The sequence below is a fragment of the Prinia subflava genome, chromosome 6 (genome assembly GCF_021018805.1).
Source record: "Prinia subflava isolate CZ2003 ecotype Zambia chromosome 6, Cam_Psub_1.2, whole genome shotgun sequence".
Classification (NCBI taxonomy): domain Eukaryota; kingdom Metazoa; phylum Chordata; class Aves; order Passeriformes; family Cisticolidae; genus Prinia; species Prinia subflava.
In genome coordinates, this window is record NC_086252.1 from 17,773,121 (window position 1) to 17,797,455 (window position 24,335).

The 24,335-nt window shown below is 43.4% G+C and overlaps 1 protein-coding gene across 1 annotated transcript in view; it reads left to right on the top strand.

Annotated features, from left to right (window-relative positions):
* The first annotated feature begins 646 nt into the window (after positions 1-646).
* Positions 647-24,335, top strand: part of CHN1 (chimerin 1) — a 94,853-nt gene continuing 71,164 nt past the window's right edge. The window contains exons 1-3 of the mRNA XM_063400485.1: positions 647-978; positions 1,189-1,310; positions 22,761-22,799. Coding sequence (XP_063256555.1) covers positions 896-978; positions 1,189-1,310; positions 22,761-22,799 — 244 coding nt within the window. The 5' untranslated portion in view covers positions 647-895. The remainder of the gene's footprint in view (positions 979-1,188; positions 1,311-22,760; positions 22,800-24,335) is intronic.

A 24,335-nucleotide genomic window follows, 5' to 3' on the forward strand; every position in this document is an offset into this window, starting at 1 on the left:
TTCACTTGCTGACCCTGAGCTGCATTCACAGAACCGAAACCATCAATTGCAGCCTATGTCCGTGCTTTTCCTCCCCCAGGCTCTTCTCTGCCGAAGCCTTGCCTCGCAGGCAGGCTTCCCGCTGTACTCCCGCCCCGCGGTCCGCAGGAGCGGCTGGGACAGGCTCCATGGGCTCCGTGAGAGCCCCTGCAGGGCCGGCTTGCCCCGCCTGAGCTCTGCGGAGCCTCTGCTGAGGGTGCTGCGTTCGCACAGCTCTGGCTCTGGATTAAACTTGCGTGGGCTGTGAGCGGCCGGATTTGAATTCTCAGCGCGCACAGCCCGCACCTGAGAGCAGCGCCAAGGCTGCGGCAGGGGAAGCGCGGATCGCCGGGAGACGGCGGGCCGGTCACCGCTCCTTGGCCGGGGCTGCCCAGCCTCGCCAGCCCCGCGGTGAGCGAGTGTCCGCTCCCAGGGGAATCGCGGGCGAGTGACACCGCGGGCTGCGTCGCCCTTTCGGTTAAGCGCTTTCAGGGCTGGAATTTACAGTCCTGGACAGCGAAAAACGGTGACAGCTGGGCTGGGTGAAATTTCTCGCACTGAAATATTTTGACGGGAGATCTGTGTGTTGGCTCTCTTCATGCTTGCTGGTGTATAAGTAGAGATTTTCACCTCGCTTTACAGAGTCACGTTTTTCACAGCACCGTTGGCTCTTCTGCCGGACCAGGCAGGCGCAGCCTTGTCAGGGCCGAGGAGGCACGGGCCGGGGGAGCGCTGTTTTCCCGGGGCGCCCCTCGGAGGCGGCGGTGCCCGGGACGGCGGCGGCGGTGCCCGGGGAGGGCCGGGCGCGGGCTCCCCGCGGGCCGTCCCGCCGGGACGCGCCTCCCTTTGTGCCCGGCGGCGGCGCGGCCGCGTTGCCATGGGAACGGTCCCGGCGGCCGCGGCGGGCGGGGGCGGGCCGTGCGCGGCGCAAGATGGCTCCCCGAGGCGGCGGGACGCGGCGTGAGCGCCGGGCGGGGGGCGGGCGCGGGCTGCCCCCGGTGCCGCGCGTCCCCGGCCGCCCTCCCCCGGCCCGGCCCTCCCCACCCCTTCCCCTTCCCGCCCCCTCCCCTTCCCTGCGGGCCGCGCCCGCCCCGCCCCGCGGCAGCAAGTGGCAGCGGCCGCCGGTGCCGCGGGGCGCGCTGACAGCCCCGCGCCCAACTTGTGTTTCAGGCGCGCCCCGCCGCTGATGCGAGAGCTGCCGCCGCGCCAATGCCAGCGCCGCGCCGCCCGGCCAGCCCCCGCCGCCCCCCGGGCCCGCCCCGCCGCCGCCGCGATGGCTCTGACCTTGTTCGGTGAGTGAAGCGCCGCCGCCTCGGCCCGCCGGGCGCGGGGCCGCCGCCCCCATTGTCTGCGCCGCGGCAGCGCCTGGGCGTGGGCGCCGCCCGCAGGGCCGGGCCCGGGGCCGCGGGAACGGCGCCCGGCGGGGCAGCCCCGCTGCCCGCCCGGAGGGGCTCGGCTGCGGCGGGCGGGGGAAAGTTGGGGAGCCCCGGGGAGCCCCGGCAGCCGAGGGCTGCGCGGGGGGGACCCCCGGGAGCGCCGGGGCACACGGGGCGCCGCTGCCCGCGGTCAGTCCGGGAAGGGCTTTGGGAGCGCTGCTCTGGCCGTGCTTCACAGCCTGGGACGGCGTGCTGGGAACCGGCTTGAGAAAACTCCAGTTTAAACTGTTGAACGTGTGCGTTCCGCTAAGTAACGTTATCAAACTAGGCTTGCTTATGCTTGACATGCGCAATTTCACAGCGGGCAAACAAACAAAAAGGCTTCAAACTGTGTCTGGAAACATTAGGGAAATGAAGCAGTTCAAAAGAAAACAGAAATTAATGTGACTGAGGTCAGTACAGAGGTAACAGGATAATCGGGATACTCGTTATTGAAAAAAGCTCGTGCGCCATAACTGATTCCTAGTGACTAGAGGATGCGAAGTGTGTTCATTGTGTGGATTTTATTTCATATGTAAACAAATGGCTTGCTTTCATTCATCTCCTGATTCTTGGACTGGTACAATTTCTTAAAAGACTAAAACAAATTTTGGGGGTTTTCTTAAAAATTGCCACCTGCTATATTATTCTGCATATTGAGCCCCATCTAAGAAGTTTAGCACATGTTGCAGGATAGCTCTCTGCAAATAAAATCTATGCTGTACTGGATTTAGCTACAGTGCTGTCTCCCATATTTATATTGCCTCTTCGAGTTTGTTATGATGTAAAATGTTCACAGGTCACAGTAAACTGTCTCTGGCATTACATGCCTGATCTTGTCACTGAGCTCCCAGGACTTCAGGAGGTGCAGGTAGGGGGGCCCTGCAGGTTGTCGGATGTAGAGTGAGGATCAAACTCTTCAGCTGAGAAGGGAAAGTGAACACAGAGATCAAATGGCAGATTGGATGGTTTAAAACAACCGTCGTGTATGTTACATTGTATCATTTTGAGTTAAATTGTTAGAAAATATATAGTTTGTTACACTGGCACTGGAGATAAATATTGTAGATTTCCCTAACAGAAAAAAAAAATAGGCTGAAATATACACATTCTCTATCCTGAGTGCCAATATAATCTTTGTCTGCAAAAATTGAGAATATTTTAATTTTAACCTTTCAAGAAAGTGGCATTCCTATATCCTATATCCCTTTTTTCTTAACTTACGTGATTCTTTTCCAATTTGCATGTGTTTGATCAATTGCATGACATATTCCGTTAATACAAATTTGTCTTACAAAGTGACTTGGTGGTTCTGTGTGTTGTCACATCTGTTGTTATAGTAAATGTCATTGATACATGTAAAAAATAACGAGTCAAGAAGAGACAGAGTGGGGTGCTCTGCTGTGTCTGTCTGGTTTTTAAACATTATCTTGCTGAGGGTAAAACCTCAGGATTGCACCCTTTTAAGAAAACAAAAACTGACAATAAAACAATGCAACAAATATGGTTCATATGCATCAACAAACGAACGTGGTGCCTTTCACAAATGTAAAAGCTTTACAGTATGTCTTAAACTATGAGTGCAAGAGTGTGAGTTGTGTAAATGCAGAAATGTATGTGAGTGCAATGTTTGCAGATGTGGTTGTTTTTAATTTATGGTTGAGCTAGCACAGCTTTCTGTGTTGCTGTGAGTCCTCTGGGCTGAGGTAGCTTGCCATACTTTGTCTCAGCACATAACAAAGACAGACTACAACATGTTTCCTTTAAGCTTCAGGAACAGTGTTCAGCCTTTATTTTAAATGTTGGCTGCTGGTGGATAGCTGCATTTTCAGTTAGTGCACTGAAGCTGACCCATAGTAAATCATTAAAAATATAACCCACAAAAGAGAGGGGTTTTGTTTATTTCAACATAACCCCCTACCAAAGCAATATTAGCAAATCTGAGAAAAGGCAAAATAAATGTCTGAATTAATATATCTGTTTTAAGGCATTAAGGAGCTGTAACTGTACTATTTTAAATTCACATCTTTCTGATACATACTAGTAAAATTGTCCTGAGCAAACAGGTCTCAGGGGAGTGGTTTCTTTGGTTCTGCTCACTCACATAAATTCTAGGCTCAGTATTGCATTTGTATTTTCCCTAGCCCATAATGATGTTTCACACTGAACCAAATTTCACCATTCTCAGGCTGCTTCTAATAAGTTGTGCTCCAGAAGCATGTAAAATTTGAGATAAATTGCCATGTCAAATTTGGTGGGGGAGAAAATTCCCCGAATGTCTTAGGTTCCTTTCAATCAGTGTGTACTTATGTGAGCACAGCAAGGGAGAGGACAGAGTTGGGAAATGTCATAATGTGCTTTCTCCACACTCTTGGGAGTGTTTTATGGTTTTTTAGGTGCATAGTCCAAAGACTCTGCTAGGAGGGGCCAGGTCCAGAGACCAGGCTGACGTTGTTGCAGAGCCTGGATTAGCAGGGACATGCACTTCCCAGGCGCTTGAGTCAGGTCCTGTTGGAGTTTGCCCTTTGCCATTGTCCTCAGAACATTGCCACAGGTGCACTGTCTGCAGTTTGCACCTTGGAGGTGGCAGCTTGAGACTCCTGGGAAAGTTTGTTGTGAAAAAAGTTTCTAGCACTAACAATGTATTAACAGCATTTTTCTAGAGAAAACCACATAAAGCCTAAGGGGTTCCGGATTTGCCCCTTTTCAGTTATAGCTCATTGGCAAGATTATGGTGCAACAATAAACTACAAAGGAGGAAAACATTAAGACTCTTCCCTTTATCAGTTTTAGTTGTTTTGAAATTCTTTTCTTCATCTTGTCATTGTCTCTCACTCATGACTTTCCAAGATCTGTGCTGACAGCTGGCTGTGTGGAAGATATATAGGGGGCTGCCCGTGTTCTCCTGGTGCAGTGGTACAGATGATGAGTCTGTTTGTGATGTGGGTTTTGGGAAAGAGAAGTTCAGCTGCTCCACAGATGGGAAGAGGCAGAGCAGCCCCTCTTGGAATTAGTCAGCAGTGGGAGAGCCTGGAAGCTGATAGCTGAAAACGTACCTCTGTTACCTCAATCACACTGGCTACTTCAGGCAAACTGGGTGTCATCCCAGCAGGGTTCATGGTTACTCAGAGTTAACACTCACAGACACATGCTGTGATTTTGGCCTGTTCAGGGCCAGAACTTGGGCTCCAAGATCCTTCTGGGATCCAACTCAGGATATCCAGGGACTGTGTGATAAAGTTACAGCGGCAGAAATAGCCTGTTGTAATTATAGGTGGTCACCCATACGTGCTGTACTTCTTCATGGTACCAGCCAAAGTAGGGTTTTGCTGGTACATTCAGTTTGTGTTCCAGGGGCCAAACACTTGAAATGCAACTTTGACCTAACACTGGAAAGCAGGTCCTGTGCAAGGACTGCATCAGCAAAAGACTGGAAGACAGTAACTTTCTCTGAGAAATAGAAAAAAACAACTGTCTGACCCTTTTGTTTGTTGCAAGTAATAGATGCAATAGGTTTGACATCTGTGTGAATTGCTTATTAAGAGCTGGTGGGGATTTTAAAAACATCTTAGTCCACACAAAGTGCGCATTTTCACGTGCAGTGTGTGTAAATGTCTGGAACTTGACCAGATGTCCAGTTCTGGTGCTGTTTTCCCTCCTACAGCACAGTCGTGTTGCCTTACAGGAGGCTGTGGTGATTACAGCCTCCTTTTTCTCTCTGTTTCTTGCTGCCTGCTGCAGCAGCTGCAGTGGTGTACAAGCTGTGTCCCTCTCTGCCATCTCAGCACAGTCTGGTGGCTGCACACCCAGCGGTCGGGAAGCTGGGCTGAAGCCACTTGCCTGGTGTAGCAGAGAGGTGGCTCAGGGGTACCACCAGTCCTGCTGTGCTGAATCCCTGCGGGGTAGCAGCTTCCCACTGACAGGAAGAGCAATCAGTCACATTTCTAAGGCTAGACTTCCGAAAGCCATCTGTTAATACCCTAAAATGTGAGATTGCACAGCGACACGGCTGAGGTGCACACTGTCATTCCACTTGGATGACTCAACTATTGGAAAGATAACAAACAATGTAGAGGGAAAAGGAGGGGAAGTATTAAGTTATCCCACTGTTTGCTTGTGTCTTTAAATATCCTGAAAAATGTTTAAAGAAAGTCAACATTGTACTTTGAAAGAAAAATAGTTTTGTTATGTTTAATGTTTGCGAGTTGTCTTTGTCTTTTATGAATTCCCTCCCTGTTCATTTATTTGCTCATCAACTCTCTTGCGTGAACAAAGGAAGACATTTCAAAAGAGCCAGGAGAGATCTTCATGGACATATTTGTCATTAGTTATTCATGCTCTTGGCTTCTTGCTCACGGCCTGCCACTGGATGAAAACTCATCCCTTAGTATTGGTGGTTAAGAAATGAGAAGCAAAGCAATTCTCTTTTAATCTTCAAAGTGCTTGCACTCTGATGAGTGGCTACAGATGAATGGGATTAGAGACAGAGCTGTAGTCAGCATGACAGATATGGTTTTATAAGGAGATGATGAACAAGGGCAGTTTTTAGAGAAATTTTAGAGAAATTTTGGAGAAATCTCTCATTTTAGAGAAATCTTTAGGGAAAATATCAGAATAAAAGAAAAACAAGAAATACACTGCTACAGGCAGAAAGGGCAGGGACAAAGAAGCCAATGATACCTCCATTTCAGGTATCCATGTGTTTCTGAAAGAGCATGTAAACAGTAATTTGCTCACTTAACAGAATTACTTCCCTGGCTGTGAGCTCTGATGTCATACTATCCAAAATTAATTTTCTATGACTATTTACTACTATGGGTATGAAGTGAACCTTTTGAAGTAAGTTCTTCCATAGTTGAGATACTAATTAACAAATTACTGTTTCAAGATCTATGCATCTGTGATTGCTGTTCTTCATGCAAACTGTGCTTACTGACTCATGGCTGTTCAAAAGGCAGGATATACTTATGTTGGTTCAAGCACATATTTTCTAATGTGTCAGTCTTAAAGAGAGAAAATTTTCTTGAAGTAAATGTTTTCTTTTCCTGGGAAAGGGCATTGAGTTTTAGAGTGCTTGGTTAGCACAGGTACAGAGAAAGTAAGTGTTCCTCTAAAAATGGCTCACAACAAGTAATAGTGCAGATTCTCTGCAGAATAGGAAATACTCAGAAATTAATCTGCTTATTTCTTGTCTTGTGTGCAGAGCCTTCTAAGAACAGGAAATAAACAGATCACCTACAATTCAAGTTCTTCTCTATATTTGTGTATGTGGCCCTGAGCTATGCTTAAAACTTGTGCTACCTGTGATTGCAAAGTTTACTGACAGAGCCCCTCAACTGAAGAGAGTCCAATTGTACCAGAAAGGTGTTCTCTGAATATGTTCCTTAACTGAAGTAGGTAATGGAAGCTTGTTCATGGAATTGGGACATTTACAGTAGGGCTTTTGACACTACAGGGAACATACACATAGAATGACAGGAATGGTACCTATCATGGATGCTTCTAGGAAAAAAAAAAAAAAAAGTAACTTTGAAAACTGTTTGAAGAGCATAAAGTGAGCAACAAAGTGAATACATATCCCATGTGGCACTGCCTGTGCTAGGTCTTTTTCACCAGGAAAGCAGTGAATTCAAAGTGATCTTTTTAACCTGGTTGCAGCAGATACTCTGGAAGTGGTTTGCCCATGCTTCAAGTACTTGGGTTTCATTCAATACTGACTGAGACCAAGCTAATTTTAGAGGACATTTAAGCAATTCAACATCTAGTCACAATGAGAACTACAAATAGCCTAATTAGCTGAAACAATTTAGAGATATTAGTACAATGTTTACTTTTGGGGTTTTATTAACATTTAAAAATGAAGGTGGTTTGTTAAAAATTGAAACCACTTTAGGAAGATGCTAGACCTTCCAGCTCCCCTTCATGCATCTGGAAGGAAAAGTGTCCAAGTGCTGAGAGTCGTAAGAATATTTTCTCCTAGGTGCTGTGCTAACCTTTCATGATTTATAGAACCCAATGAAACAAATAAGGACAGCAGGCTTGAAAAGGTTTTGCCAGCAATGCAGTCAAAAGAAAAACCTGTATAGGATCTATTAACTAGTAAATTGGTATAAATTGATCAAAATACCACAGAAGTAACACTAACAGTATAGACAAGGATGAAAAAATTTGAGTCATGGCTTCTCAGCTTAGTGCTTAGAAGTGTGCTTCACACGGTGGCTAGTATAAAATTGCATTTCCTTTCAGTTGTGAGTATTGTATAAGAACCTAAAGAAATCAGAATTTGGAGGACTGTTGCTGAAACTGGAAAGGACATGTCCAGTTGTGTGCTCAGGTAATGAATTAAGGGGAGATTTTTTAATTTTCTCCAAGGAGATTCCCTTATGCTATCATCAGCTCAGGCATATCATTGAACTATTGCATCCCTTTCCTCCTTGACACCTGCAGATCCACTGAGAATGGAGATGGTCTGTGTAACACAGACTGTCATCTGGTGATGTTGAAGTGAAAGACTCTGAATGTGAGGATCTAGAAAGCTTTCCTGGTGTACACTTCACATTGGCCAAGGGCTGATGTTTCAGGTGTAAATGTGGGGTTTCTTCTGTTTGTTTTGGACTCAGCTGATGTTTTTTGCTTTGTCAGTTTTTGGGGACTTTGTTCTCTCACCAATTCTCTCTGAGAGGTCTAAACTTTTAGGTTTTTTCAGGTGTACAAGAAGCTTTCCATTGACAGAAAGCAAAGCTCAGTGTCAAGAAAAGATTGTGTTTACTCACAGTGGCAATACTACAGTCATAATTTAAATACTGCTCTAATCAGTAAACTCAAAGTTCAAGCCTTTTGGAAGACTATACTATTTTTGTTGAATAAAGGCAGGTTAATTAGGATCCCCTAGGGGTGCAGACATAGGTAACTGCTCTGTGCAGTCTAAACTGAATGAGCATTGTTGGACAATTCTGTTTTTTCTGAACATGAGGTGATCCACAGCTCAGGCTACTGAGCTGCTCCACCCTGTGGACAGAGATTGTACAGTTCTGCACACAAATGTCTTCACAATGAAAGAAAACAGACCTGAGACCTTGCCCAAGGGCACTTTCATGCAGTTATTAGCAGAAGATGAGCTGCTTCCTCCTCTCTCATAAAATCATAAACTGGCTTGGTTATTCTTTCACTGTCATGGATTGTATGTGGCTTGTATACCTTCACAAATGGTGGCAGAAAATTAAAAACCCTCTAGGATGTTGCTTTTTTGAGTCTGTGTTGAAACAAGGAAAAGTGCCATTAAAGGTCCCTGAAATATTTGACCTTCTAAAGTATTTAACAATATAGCTAGGGCTTGGTAACTGCATGACATCTGAGCCTCGAGCAGCCTCGCTGGCCATGCCCAGGAAGATGCTGGGAAGAGGAGCTGCAGTTCTCCATGCTGTTCTGAGGGTTTGGCTGTGTGTGGAGTGAGTGATTGGTCATTGATTCTAGTCAGGGGAAGGGAGAAGGTTGCTCACACCCAGCTGGGATGCCAATAGCACAGCTGTGTGTGCAGCAGCCTCTTGAATGTGTAAGAATTGGTTGATATTTGACATTTACAGCACTCTGAATGAAAAAGGTATATAAAATGAAAATGATATATATGAAGTGATTTCAAAGTTACTGGAAATTGTGCTCATAAATTCTATTTATTCCTCTGTGAGTCTAATTTCCATTATATATTTTGATACGTTCATGCTTGAATTTATTTTCATGACTTTATTAGCTGTTCCATGATAAGCATCATAGAAGGCTGGTCATGTCAGGGCTGATTTACTTTTGGTTAAGATTTTGTTAATGCTTATAGGATGTGATAAAGTGGTCTTTTTTTCATGTGACTGAATCTTAGCCCCTTGGGAGAATGCATTAGGAAAACTGCATTGTCTGGTTGCAGACCTCTGAAGAAGTTGCAGGTCTCTCTCGGTTCTGTAAGGAAGCCCACTGTCACATCCAGCTTTGGTGCAGGTGCCTGCATCTGGCTCTGCTGAAAACATCTCGTGGTTGGCTCTGGATACTCAGAGTGGTGGTTTCCTCTCTGCTGCAGTCCTCCATGTCCTTCCTGCTTCCTTTGTTGCAAGAGCAGTCTTGCCATTAAAGAAGCTGAAATAATAATAATACATATTTTCTGATCCTGATCAGAAACTGAATGTCCCAGGACAGCTTGCTTGTGTGAAATTTCACTCCAAACATCAAGGTAAAACTCTGCTTCCTAAATACTAGAATTGTTTTGTTGCCCACTGCACTGTGGTGTGCTAGCACAGCTACAGAACCACAGTTGCAACCATTTAAATTACATAGCAAGTACAATAGAGCATCATAGAATCACAGAGGGGTTTCAGCTGGAAGGGACCTTGAAGGTTGTCTGATTCCTGCACCCCTTGCCATGGGCAGGGACACCTTCCACTGGAGCAGAGCCCTGTCCAACCCAGCCTTGAACACGTTCAGAGGTGGGGCAGCCATGGCTTCTCTGGGCAGCCTGTGCCAGTGCCTCAGCACCCTCACGGTAAAGTATTTTATGGAGGAAAGTTTTAGAGAACTGCTGCAGCAATGGATAAGAAGAGACTAAATTACTTCTTGTGCGGTATAAATAGGGGATTGTGGAAAAAGGAGAACAGTTCTGAAAAACAAACTCAGTGCCTTACTGCAGTACCAGCCCATTCCTTTTGCTCACATTGGCAGGGTACAAATCAATCTCCTCGATGCTGAATTAGTATGTGATACACATTCAGTCCAGAGCAGACTACAGACTGTAAAAGTTGCTGATAATTATTTGGTACCAGTCTTCTAGTGTTTTTCAGCTGTGTTTTATGGTTTCCATGTGAATCTGGACACAATGTTTCAGTGCAATCCTGGATCATTTTTCATTAAAAAAAAACAGCCCACAAAAAACCTCAAACAGGTTGTACTTCTTCCTCACCTCTCTGTTACAGTCAGAATGTGCATACATGTGTTCATCCTTCCAATAAAGGAAGCATGATTTTGACACAGCAATTAATTCTACTCATTTCCTTTTCAGGTTTTTTTTTTAAGAGGTATATTTATAAATGAGACTTAACAAATGCTGAGAAAAATCTTCAGTGGTTTAATAGAAACAGAGGGAGAGGAAAGTTGTCACAGCATTCGTTTCCAGTGGTGAGCTCATGTGCCTTTAGCTGTGCTGTTGCGTTATTGAGGTGCTTAGGTGCTCCTGGCTGACCCGTGTATGTGCCCAGTGCCACATCAGGACAAAGCAAGCTGTGGTCACAGTCCCCTCCCAGCACCCTTGTGTGCTCCTCCTCAGGGCCAGAGCAGCAAGCACAGCAGGAACTCAGTGGAGCATCTCATGTTCCTTAGATTTTATTGAAACTGTACTATGTAAGAAGATACACCCAATCCACCTCCAACTGCACTAGACCAAAGATGATAATTTAGTCTTGACTTGCTCCTTTGCAGGCTCAGAATTAGCAGGAGCTGAACTGGAGCCCTGTGTCCCAGTTGTCCCAAAGCATGGTGAGCCCCAGGGTGGGACAGAGCATGCTGCACTCCTGGGACAGAAATCCAAGCAGCCTCTGAGATGAGTGAGCTGCAGACTGCTCTGTCAGAGGGAGAGCTCACTCTGGCTAATCCAGCTCGTTAACTTCTTTTCTCACTTAGTAGAAAGGTCCATGAGAAGCAGAAAAAGCTTTTTTATTGCTTTTTTGCGGGGTGCTGTTGATGCTGCTGTTAGTCATGACTTTTAAATGTAAAAAACTGGCATCTTCCTTCTCCCACTGCTGTGCAAGAGCAGCTGTGGAAGACAGGCAGGGCTTGCAGTGTCTCAGAGCTGTCTTAGCATTTGCCCTTCTTTCTGTACAGAAATCCTGTGTATCACAGTCTCTGACAATTGCTTGCAACATTCTGCCTTACAGCAGTTTTCACCAAGTTGTGTCAGGCCAGGACCATTTTTAAATTATAAAATGTATTTTTGATCTGTCATATCCTATCACTATCCTTGTGGCTGTCTCTGTGTGTTTTTTCTGTGCTGTCAATTGCCATGATAGGGTTCTTTTTACAAAGTCAAAGTGAGGCTGAAGACACCAAAAAAGCTGTTATCCAGAGAGACAGTGCTGGCTGGGGGAATACCTTGTTAGCAAGACTTGGGAATAGAGATACTGATCTTTCTTCGGTGAACTCATCTACAAGGGCCTCTGCTTCTTTCACCAGCTACTGTTCCTATTTTCTGTATAGATGTCTTATTATGTAGGACTAAGTCTGCTTTTCACTTGTGGACATTTCCATGGGATCGTAGTTCCAGTAAGGATGCACTGATATCCTACAAATGAAGCTAATAATCGTTGGAAGCCTGTTTGATGTAGTGCCATGATAACATGAGAGGTAATAACCCAAATTTCCATTACTTGTGGACCAGTTTTTCTTTCTTCTAATTAGTAGAAAAAAAGGAGAAAGAAAACAGTTTCAAAACAGAGACAAGAAAACCATCTGAGTTCATCTCCTGTAGGGGAAAAGAAACATGGAGTTACCTGAAAAAGGACCTAGAGGTTATCTCTGAGCATCGATCATATCAAGCTTTCCAGCTTTCTCCCATTCCTTCAGGGCAGTACCAAACCTCTGTTCAGCTCTCCTTCCAGCAGCCTGTTCCAAGCTCCCCTGGTCCACATTTCTCCTCCCAAACCCAGAAGGAACTGAGGACAAAGGGAAAGCCCATGCAGAAAATCCCTGCTAAAGCACCTCTGAGACCGTTTGGCTGTTCCAGTCCCACGGTGTGCTGGGTGGTGCAGGAGTGCACCCAGAGCACAGCTTCTCCAGCCCTGCCTCTCCTTTGTCTGGTTGCTGCCTAGTGCAGGACATGAGCCTGCCAAGGAGGAAAGTCATTATGAAAAGGATGGATGTAATGCTATAAACAGGGAGGGGCTATTGGGTGAAAGCTTTCACCATACTTCTTTGGCTGCAGTTAGAATAGTGAGCCATTGGCATTCCCAAAATGAAATGTGAAGTTTTCAGCTTTTCTAGCTGGAGCATCCTGTTTCATTGCTTTGGAGGCCTCTTGAATGTTTCATATGAGAACCAGAAGAGGTAAGGAGTGGTACATCTCTCAGACTGACGCTCAGGAGAAGCTCACAGCAAACAGAGAAAGCCTTTTGGAACAAAAGCTGAAATTCCAGTTTAAAAAAAAAGGCATCCTACCACATTGCTTCCACTTCCTGTCTCAGACTCTGCCAATAATTTTTTAGGACTTTCCTTCATGACACTGTAAAAAACAATCATGATCCTGGGCAGGGGTACTTAACTTGGCAGTTGCATCTGTTCTGAAAATAAGGACGTAAATACAAACCATGTTTTTGCCTGAGCAATGGTGTGTGTTATTGACAACTGTTTTAGAAAATGAAAAATCTGTTTGTAATAGGAATCATAATAAGTTTGTTATAACTTGATGGACTAAGAGTTTAAATGGGTCAAGTTTGAGGAAGGAGAAGCTACATCTATTTGACCATCTGATACAGTAGGAGAGTTGCTTTGGAACACGTGAGTCTGTCTTGATGCCAGCTATAACAGCAGTCAGAAATCAGATCTGCTCTTAATTTTCTCTGGAAGGCTCTGATTTTGGCCTGGGTTGCTAATGGGTGGTTTGGTTTGGGGTTTTTTTTATGCCAGGAGGGCTAATGAATGCTCAGCAGCTATCCTGGTCTGAAATGCAAGGGTGGACAAGTTCTCAGCGGGTTTTTACCAAGGGCTGGGGTGGCAGAGTCAGTCTTGTGCTCTTTTATTGAGGTTTAGTTTCTGGTAAAGCCACAATACTCTACTTAAAGATGTATTTTACACTAGGAAAGTGAACTTACATTCATTATGTTGGTGGTGTGTGTGGAAAAACAAATCAAAGCAGCCAAGCAAACAGTGATAAAGCATGTCTCCCCATTCAGCAAACTAGGCCATTATGCAGTGGAGGGAGGGGCTGTATTTCAAACGTGCTTGTCTTTTTTTAGGGTCTCTTCTCCTCAGCTTTGACTGGACAGACATTTTATTCAGGGGAGAAGATTCATTTACAGCTAGAAGACATTTTTACACCATATCATGTTATTCTTTTTCACCAGTAGGGTAACTGTTCCGAATATTTATGTAATCAAAGTCCAATCAATATTCCCTGTTAAATGTGTTAGAGAAATGAAGACAAAAAAGTATTTCTGTGAATGCCTTGAGGCCATGGCTATAGCAGTTGTCACTGGCTTGAAGTTATGGTAAAACTGATGTGTCCTTGTTAGTATTATCAGTGTTTGGAAGAAGTGAAGCAAGTGATGGGAAATGAGCTTTGTCTCTGTGCAGGCAGACTTTTAAAATAGGAGACAAAGAGGGATTTTCTTAAGAAAAAATAGGAAAGGAAATGTCAAAGGGTAAATGTTTCTCCTGTATTATCCCTTGCTGTGCTTGCAATGAGAGAGTATAAGAGCAATAACCTCCACAGATATTTCTCCAGCCTTCCATGCAAACTTCACTGGCCACCAAAATGTCTACAAAGAAAACCTGTCGGGGTTTAAAAACAAAGAAGTTTGATTGCAGTATTCAAGCTTGTGCAATCTAAAAGATAATGGCAAAAATTTCCTGTTAAATCTAAAAGAGGCAATTCATCCAATAAAGGCCTATTTCTGAAAATTTTGACCTTGCAAAATTAGTCTGCAATAAACCTTTCAAATAACACATAGGGAGGATGGGAAACTGCCAAACTTATTGATCCATCTCTTCAGGGCTGCAGTCACACACGGTCAGTTTTGTCACAATGAATTAAAAAAAAAAAAAAAGGGGGCTGTTTTTCTTTAAATAGATACATTAGAGGGGCATATTTGATTTTGGCAACATCTTCAGTTGGAAGTCGTTTACTGTGTAAATTAGACATTTCAGGATACACGTGGGGATATAAATCAGAGGGTTACAAGGCAGCCTTTGGCCTGAGTGTGGTTTTACCTGCAGCTGACCTGCAGAGCCATGTCAGGAAGCAATTCCCATTGTATGTGTCTTTTCTTAGAGAGCAAAGGAGGTGTTCCCAGTAATACTGAAAATCAGCAGCAGCCTGTTGTCTGGAGATTGAGATAGCCCCCTGGAAACAGAAGGCAACATTAAATTCTGTTTTTATTAAATGCCCACAAGGTGGCACTTTTCATCTTTTTACCTCTCTGAGAGCCATATTTTTATACTTTCAGCAACACTAAGAAATAATACTAGATGTTTTGAAACTTAGCTTAAACAGTAAGCTACCTGTGGTTTCACGGGGTATTTCCCCACCCCTCCACTAAACTACTGTCAAGAGAAAGAGAAAAACAACTGTGTTTTGCTTGTCACCATTGCATATGTGAAAATTTCACATTGAAATTTAATTTTTTCTGTAAAGAATTTAAAATATTTTTATTTCTCATCACATGCAGTCATATGTCAGTATTTTATCTGGCAAAGTGGAGGACAAATGAATACTTGCTTCCCTTGCTTTGGTTAAATGAAAATCTAGAAATTAATGATTTGCAGCCTGGTCTAATCACTTAGAGGATGAGTTCATTTCACTGCAGCAGTGCTTGTGATGAGCAAAATATTAGTTCTTAGAATTTCCCATCATTCATAAAGAGGCAATAATAGTAGACCTGCTCATAAAAGGCATTGAACTCTGGCTGTTTTCAGTGGGTCTCTCATTCAACCCCATTAGAAGCATCCCCAAAGAATTTATTATTGCCAGATCAGACATTTGTAGGAACAGGATGGCAGTGTGATCCGTTTTTTCTTTCCCCCTCAACACTAAAGTAATTATCAGAGCATGCCCTTCTTTAGGCCTCTTCATTTTTGCTGAGTGTGCTTTCTTGTCTCCCCCTTGGTCACATCAGAGAAATGCCATTAGCCCTTGTAGCTTTCTGGGGCACTGTTCACACTGACTTTCTCTTAATCATTTTTTCTCCAGTAATTATTAGAAACCTACTTGTACTTTTTTTGGAGTGGTAAAAGCAAAAGCATGAGAGGATGAAAGAGCAAATAAAAATAAGTGTTGTCCTATTAAAAATTCCTGGGCCCAGTGTGTGTGATCTGGTGCCATCTTATAATTGAAGGGGTGATTTCATTATCAGTGCCTGTTTTCAGTGGTTTGCATCTTTCCCTTAGATTGTATTTTACTCTTGTTTTCCTCCCACATGGGAATGCCTCTGAAAAAGAGAAGAAAATACACTGAACTGTATTCTTGCTTAGGTAACTTGAACATAATTTAATTTTAAAAGTCCAAAGCTGACCACGTGCATTTGAATTTATGGGCATCGAGAAGTGTAGCTACCTGTGCTAAAGGGCAAGGTAAAGGAGTAAAACTTTGTATGAGAAGAGTTGTCACTGGTGACTGTCACCTCTGCCCACACGCCTGGGCACATCCCTGTGGGTGGATGGCTTTAGTGATGGCTCGAGTGCCTTTCTTGAGTGCCAGCTTTCCCAGGGCTGGCCTGGGAGCTGCCTGCCTGTGACCTCTGCCTGCAAAGTGCCATCCCCTGCAGACAAACCACATAAGCTGGCAAAAGCTCCTTTTTGGACCCAGAGGCAGCTTGTGTCTGTGGTCAGACTGGGGCTTAGTTGGCATTTAGCAGCTGCCTGACTCCAGCTGCCCACCGTGATGGGTTGTGTCTGCAGCAGGATGGGCTCAGAGCAGGGGGTGCTCTGCTGGGAGGGTTAGCTGTGTGCTCACCACTGAGGTGCATGCTGAGCTCTAACACCTGCCAGCATGTGGAACTGGATGCCTGTTTGATGTCTTTTCCCTACCTGGAGAAGGTGGAGAAAATAGATGGTGGTTTATTTGGAGACTTTTGTACTGAAGCTCCTTACAGCGTTGGTGTCTTAGGAAGAGCCTTGATGTGTCTAAAAGTTTTCAAAGCGTTTTTCTTTTTCTTAATTCAAAGGGAATTGTGTGCCAAAGATAACATTAAAGCATCAAAGGCTCAATAACATTGTAGAAGTATCAGTCATCCTTGCTGAGTGACATACAGAAATGTGGTGCTTATTGCCTGGGGTGTTCTCAGCCCTGTGGGGATCTTCCCATAAACAAAGGAAATTCTGTGATGTCCCCGGTTGTGAAACCCTAAGTGTTTTCCACATGGCCCCAGGCCACATGTGCCATCAGGTTCTTGTCATTAATGTCTTTGTTTTAAGTCACTATTACAGCAACATTACATTTGGGTTAGCATTATTTATTCAGTGACTTCTAAACCCTAACTATTTTGGTAAAATAACAGTATAAGAGGTTTTGTTTAAGAGAAAAGGAATATTCCAAAAAGTTGCATGTCATATCTTTTAAAATGTGCTGTAGGCCCATGCAGGATATTTTGGTCAGAAATAGTTTGTTGCCCCTTTGCTTTGGAAAGGTAAAGGCAAGACAGGATTGAGCCAGAGGATCAGTTACATTTTTGTATTCATGTGAAGGACTTAAATGCTGGAAAAAGTATTTGTTTCTAAGAAGACATTTCTTGCCAGGTAAGAAAGCCTGACCACAGCTTTCTGTCTCATTTATTGACCCTGACTGAAGTGCAGCCCCCTGCAGCCTTTGACAGCAGTGTGTGGCACCCTGAAACCAGGGTGGGCCAGGTTGGTTTCCTCGTGTCATGGGCAGCAGCCACATGTGAACTTGCTCTTTGCATCAAGGTCCTGCTTTGCCCACCACCCCATTGCAGACTGTCATCTCACTTACTGCTCCTGGTGGCAGAGGGGTGGAAAGAGGCTTTGTGCACAGAAAGAGGCATCCTAAGGTCTTGTCTAGGAGCAATGAAGGATGTTTGGTGTGTGCCCCTTACTTCTTCAGTACACATCCTACAGGCAGGGGTGGCTTGGTGATTTCTCCACCCTGCTGCCCCTCTCCAGAAGCTGCCTGGCATCATCTCCCCCTCCTGCTGCCAGCTACACAGGGACTTCTGCAAAACACTTCCAGTGCTGCTGCAGCCAAGGATCAGCTTCTCCTATTTACCCTGAAACCATGGAGTTGTAGCCCATCTGTTTTAGTGCTGCTGCCTAGGGCAGTGGCTGTATTCATCCTTCAATTAACTCAGTGCTGTTTGAGTTTTATTTTGGTTGGAGTGTGTAAAAGCCTTCACTGCTAGGGCCTGCTTGGCTGCTGCTGAAAACATTTTGTGATGGCTCAAGCTTAGTTTCTGAAATGCTGTTGGCACTTATACTCTGAAAAACAGAGATGAAATGACATTTTGTGTTCAACTGTGCTGTTTTTGTGGCTTGAGAATCTCACCAGCAAATAAGTTATGGCTTTGTTTCTCTAAGTCAAGTGATTTTTTAATGTGCATCCTTTGGGCATAGAGAAGGTGCTAATAAGGAAGATCTGGGGGCTGGAGATGAATTTTCTAGAAGTTGCTTTTCAGGCACAAAAAGGAATCTGTTTTATGGGTCAGCAAATGGCCACATCCACTGGGCTGGTTGTGAATCTCTCCAGGAATTAATTTTTGACACACTCTGCTGCCAAACAAAGCAAGATTAGCATCTTACAACACACGCTTTCTGGTTAGTGCCTAGCTGTAGTTTCTGGAAGAATGTTTATACTTTCTTGCATCTTTTCATATTTACACCATTCTTTGGTCTGAGACCAGTTCAGAGCATGAAATCAGATTTTTTTTTTCTCCTGATCATGTTGGTATTTGGTCCACATGGCCAAGAACTGGCTTCTTCCACAAAGTTCCCTATCGAGATTTCTCTCGATAACTCCGAGGGTCTAGCCAGCGGAGTAATGGCTTAATGAAATAGCAAGACGGCTTCCCAGGATATGCTTTGTAAAATAAAGGTTTTAATAACAGCAAAAATAACAAACATTACAAAATGAAAAGAGATAAGCCGAGCACAGTGTACCGAGCACAGTTACACAGGCTAGGGCACTCCCAAAAAGCCTCATGCACCCCCTATGCAGGCCCTTTAGTACTCGATGGTCTAGGTGGGATTATTTGGCCCCTTGCCCAATGAGATGGACTCTAGGCTTTTGAGGTGAACTTCCAAAGCCCTATCACTGTGTCTGTGCTAGTACTGAGCCAATTGCAACGAGCAGGCTATAGAAAATTCTAGCTTAACTTCCTTATATAGAAACACCTACTTGGGTACAGAAATGCACGACTACAGTTCCCCACCTGAGGCCTCACCTGTATTCAACAGAGATATTATCAAATTAAACCAAAGGTTGGGGTAAGAGCTTCTGTCTCAGCAGACAGATGATTATTTCCTCCCAGGCAGCATTAATCTCTGATGTTAGAGATGACCAAGGTGCAGGTGCTGCCATCCAGTAAAATAAAACTAAAGCTGAATTCTCTACAGGAAATCTCTCTGTAAGTCCTACATTGCTTTATGAGGTTACCATGCAGAGTTGAGCTGCTACTGCTCCTCTACCCTTGAACTGGCTGATCTCCAGTGGGGAGAGAAACAGCCATTTCAAGCAGAGGTAAACATTTTTATCCTTTCTTTAAAAGGAATACACAAAGACAAGCACTCTAAACAGTGTGAGGCAATGGTAACAGTTTTCATATCTGCAGTTAAAATGTACACTCTGAAAGTACTGCAGTTGTCCAAATTTATATAGTGAATAAAATAGGAGTGGGTAAGAAAGAAGCAAAATAATGTAAGGAGATGTGACATTGTAATGTCACAATTAGTCACGTTTGTGTTTATGGAAAATCTGAGATATTCTCCTTGTGTTTGTGTCTGCATATGAACTTCCAAATGGCTGTATGATTGTCTGTTGGCACCAGCCCATTTCTGTGGAAGTGAGTATTTCTGATAGTCAGTCTGTGCTTTTCAATTCCTAATTGCAGGTGAGTCATGCTCGAGATGCATAGTTTCCTTCTTTTTGATGAACTGGTGTGCTCAAAGGAGGGCATTCTGGACCCCGAGAGCAATGCACCTGCCCACTGTGACATTTCTGACTGTGGCCAGACACTGCCTTTTGGGCTCTTTCTGTCTCTGTTTTCTCTGCATTTAAGCAAACAGTAGGGAACCTTGGAGTAGAGATGGGAAGAGACAAGATGGCTTGAGAATGAGATGCTGAGCAGATGGAATGGGATGGATAGGTGAGTCCTAACAGGACGACATTGGGCAATAAACCAATGCTCAAGGATGAGGAGAGAGGTCTTGCATGCAGGTGGAGATTGCTAAGGCTGGGGGAAGGCGAAGTCCTGGAGAAGAGAGGGTTGTGAGTAAAGAAGATGATGGAAAGCAAGTGCTGAGTATCCAGAATTTCTCCTGTGATTAGAATATAAGGAAACCAAAGGTTTCAGGAAACATTGCACTTCTGAATGAAACAAAGTGATAAAGGATGATCCACTTGGATCATGTCATCCTCAGGATTCTACATATATGAACTGACGGCATTAGATATTGCTTGTACAAACTGCAAAGTATCTGTCAGCTTGAAACTGGTCTCAGTTTGAAATTGCAATTTATGTACTTGGACAGTGTCCCTGATCTAAAATGTCCTTGCTGTTGAGAGTGCCTTCATACTGGTAAAAATCTGACCAATGCTGGTAGGATCACATCTGGACAGAGCTGATAGCATCGGCTTGTGTATTTATGTTTTCTGCAATGCTCTAGGCCTTTGGAGAAGAGTAGCTTTAAGCTGAATTGCATCTCAGGGCAGAAAATGCAGTTAAGATAGAACCTGATGCACAGCTTGTAGAAAGTGATTTTATCCTGGAAACATTTAGCAGAGCTGAGTTACTGTGAAAAAAATCTGAGAACTGACAGCGTAGAGTTTATTGCGTTAATTAGAAAGTGCTGCAGCATTAGTGAGAAAATGTATTTTGGGTTCCACATTTTCTGTGAGTTTTTATCGTGCCTGTTAGAGGTTTTCAGCTGCCTAATTGGAGATGCCATACATGGAAGCCTGTACTATCTGAAAATCAAACACTATTCCTAATAATGAATTTCTAAATACTTTAGATGTTTTAAATGTGACCGCATCTGTTAACCTTTAAAAACAGGTAACTAACAGACAGGGCTGGTGTTTATGCTTACTCTAGTCCATCGTTGTGTAGTAGGATAGTTTTAGTAATAGAAACATTATTGCTCAGAAACAAACACTACAAACCCTCTGCTTCACTGTTTCATTGTGCTTGTGTTTTCTACTACACTTTTTAAAAAAAAATCACAATAGAAATGACCTTTTGTTTTTTCATTACCTCGTGTGGGATGGCTGGAGGGTATTCTCACACTGTAAAGGCAATAAAGCTCACCAACAGAATTTTTTTCTAACAAAATCCTTCTGCACAGCTGCATAACATAAATCATTCCTTCCCATTTCTGAATGTTAGATATTTCTTGTATGAAAGTAACTGCTGTTCTTGGCTAACTTTAACAAGGTTTGAGTTTTTTTGTTTGGCACAAATATTGTCATTTTTTAGTTTTATAACCATAGTGCCCTTAGCTGTAACAATTGCATGGCTTGAGTGTGATGAGTATAGGTTAGACTGCCAAGATGTTTGTATTTACATAACAGTCAGCTCATATTTTAAAAATATTGTGTGTGTTGTCCTTTACTTTTATTTGTGAATTAAACTCCATATTGCCAAAACTCAGAGAATATCAAAAGTAAATTCAGGTGGTGGGGTAGGAGTTGTCTTCTGGGACTAAAGCCATTATTTTTACTTTAAAAATTTGTCCCTTTTCCATGCGACATTGCATTGCTAAGGGATCATGTTACAATGCTTCTGGAAGGAATCAACTTGCACTGCCTTAATTAAAGGTATCAAAGTAGGAATGAATAACTCTGGCTGCATCTGTTGCTACTGATTTGCTTTTACTTCCACGGTGAAGCACGAGCTGCTGAAGGTCTCTGCAGATTCAAGGTGTTCTTGCTGATCTCCAGGACATGGTAGAGCATCTGCAGGACCTTCCAAAGATCAAACCCCATCACACTCAGGGGAATGGCAGTTTAACTGAATGCTGCCTTAATAACAAAGTCATAATGAATTGTATTTACAAAACCCACTGCCACCAAGGTGGTCTGCAAGGACTGCACCCTCTTCATGTGTAGAGCTAAAATATGGGGTAAAAATGGAACAAAATTACAGTGCAGTCAGGGCAGGGAGTGTTCTGGGAAGGTCTGGCAAAGTCTGTTCCAGTTAAACTGGAAAATATCTCTTTCCACTAAGCTCTGGTTTAGAGATTTTTGACATGACTATGTGTGAGGGATGGACTACAGCAAGCATCTGAAGAAGATATTGCTTACTCTAAGGGGAGGCAAGGCAAAATCTCAGCTTCAGGCTCACTTCTCTCAAGTGGAGAAGCCACTCAGGCTAAAATTCAAGCCACAAGTTCCTAGATTGCTTGATCTTTATGTAACCTTGTAATAAAAACTAGAAATTCCTATTTTGTTAGATGTATCAGGTTCCAGTTCCATTTTGTGAGATGTATCAGGTAGTTCCAGTGAGGCGATGATTGCAAACAGAACTCGGGCATGGATGCTGCAGTCAGAAGTGGCTTCAGAGAGCAGGGCTGGCTCTGTGGGTGGCTCAGCGTGTGACCCTGTGGTGTAATGAGGGTGGAATAATTCTCACCAGCTCCAAGGCAGATGAGCACAACATCTTGCTAAAAAGCCTTGGTGACATGTGGCATCAGAACTGAAGCTGGTCAGAGGAGCCAAACAGTGGATTGGAGTTGAAGTTTGCAGCATAGCCCTGAGCTCAAAATGTCACATCAGTTGTAAAACAAGTCATAAAGGTGACAGAACTTAGACATTAGGATTTTTTTTTTTTAATTTTTATTTGAGAATTAAAATCTTGGAGTAGAAATATATTGGTACTTTTAATATATACTCACTACTTCCAAAAAGAGCTTTTACTCAGTATGAAAATACCCCTTTCTTTTTCCAAAATATTTTGCCATCCTTGACTCTAATTTTATTTTAAGAGTTGTGAATTGCCATCCAGAAGGGTAAAAAGCTAATGGTAGGAATAAGTAGCATGGAAACTCATTTATTGGAATATAACTTGTGATTATAAAAATCTTACTGGCATAGTTGATAATGGAACTTAAAGATATATACATAGTAAAATAATATACATTCTCCTTCCTCCTCACAGTATGCTGGGTTCTGATCTGCATGTTTGCCATTCTTCATATTTGTTCCTGTAGTTTTTATTCTAACTGGATTAAGAAAATACCTTTTCACATTTTTAGTTTAAGTAAAAAGAGGGACATTTTAACAAGTTGTTCTATGATAGTAAAAAGTAAGTTTAGAACCTAGGTGCAATATTATTTCAATAATTCTGTAAGTGCTTCTGCAGGTTTTTTCTGTGTTAAAATGTTTCCTATGCAACATTAAGATTTTTTGTTTTCTTTCAGATACTGATGAATACAGACCACCTGTTTGGAAATCTTACTGTAAGTATCTCAGCATTTTGGGGTTTTTTCCAAGTCACAGCTGAAAAAGTTTCAGTTGGATGCTTTAAAAGATTAATTCCTCTTTTCATGAGAATGTGAGTTTAAGAAACATCAAAGGGGTTCACTTCTGTCTAGAGATAGATGCAGTTGAGCTACCACCAAGGACAAGTGAACATAGATTATTTAGTGGAGTAGATTCTCTGCCTCTTATTAACATGAATTGTCCCACTCCTGCTTGGTCTTGCTTGTCTGCCTAGACCAGGGCTTGCATAAACTCCATTCATGCCCTAAAGTTGGTATCCTTGCAAACTTCTAGGGCTTTTGTGATCTCATGCCTTGCATCACTAGAGCTGAGCTTGAACTGGTTAAGAAAACTCAAACCAAATTATTTTCTTCAGGAATTTGCTGCTGTAGTAAAACAAGAGCAATTGTTTGGCCTGGTGTGCCAAATGCCAAGCAGGTTTTTTGAAGTCCTTACAGGAAGGGCCTGTTTTGCCAGCAGGCTGCCTGTGCTCTGCAGCTCTTGGTGTGTGCATGGCCCAGGGGGAGCTGCCCTTGCAGGCTGCCCAGTCAGGGTGCAGGGCTGCAGCACAGGTGCCCTGAGATCAGAGTGCCACTCTCTTCACAACTTGCTGTTTTCATTTCAAAAAAACCAAACCCAAATCAAACCCACAAAAAAGTAAACAGTCATTTTTAAATGCAAAATAATTCCATGTAAAGGAATGACCTCTTATTTGGCTGTGCAAATGTAGGTTTAGGGACATCAAACAAGAACATGAGGAAAATGTAAAAGAGCATCGTAGCTTCCCACAGTGGCTCACCTATAAGTTCTAGTTCTTTGTAGATAGAAAAGCCAAGATGTGAGACATTTTATAACTCAGGGAAACCACAGCAAGAAAGAAGAGTCTTCTATGAAAAGCAGATTTTGAAAACAGAATGTTTGTGTGTATAACACACTAAACAGTTTAGGGATGTCAGACTTACATTTGCATTACTTTGGATATGTTCGGCTTGGTGTCTTCAGCCTGGATAAAGGGATTTGGGATTTGCCCAAGCAACATTTCACATTGTGAAAATGTTTGCTCTCTAAAGGTTGAGGAGATTTAGCACTTGAGAAAATGTAGTTACTTTAAAAGCTTTCCATTCTGCTCTGGGAAACTTTTTAATCAGAGGTGTGGAATGAAAGGCTAAGTGAAAACCATGGTTAGAAAGAGAGCAAGTGTAAGAGGGCAGATGTGATTATTTTTTTCAGCTCTGTACCTTCTGTGAACTCAGGGAACACTGCTTCCTTGTTCACTTTATTCCGTGCCATAATCTATAGCAGTGAGGTTGAACCTCTCTAATAGCAGATCTTCATTGGCAGAAGCTGAAAGCCTGGGCACGTGCAGATGTGTTTGCACCCACTTTCCAGCATGGTTTGCCTGCACCCACTGTCCTACAACATCATGGTTTGCCTGCCATGGTGAGCCTTCCCCTGGTTCAGAAGTAAGCTCTGAATCCAGGGGTTTCATTAGATTTCTGTCTCATGACAGACAA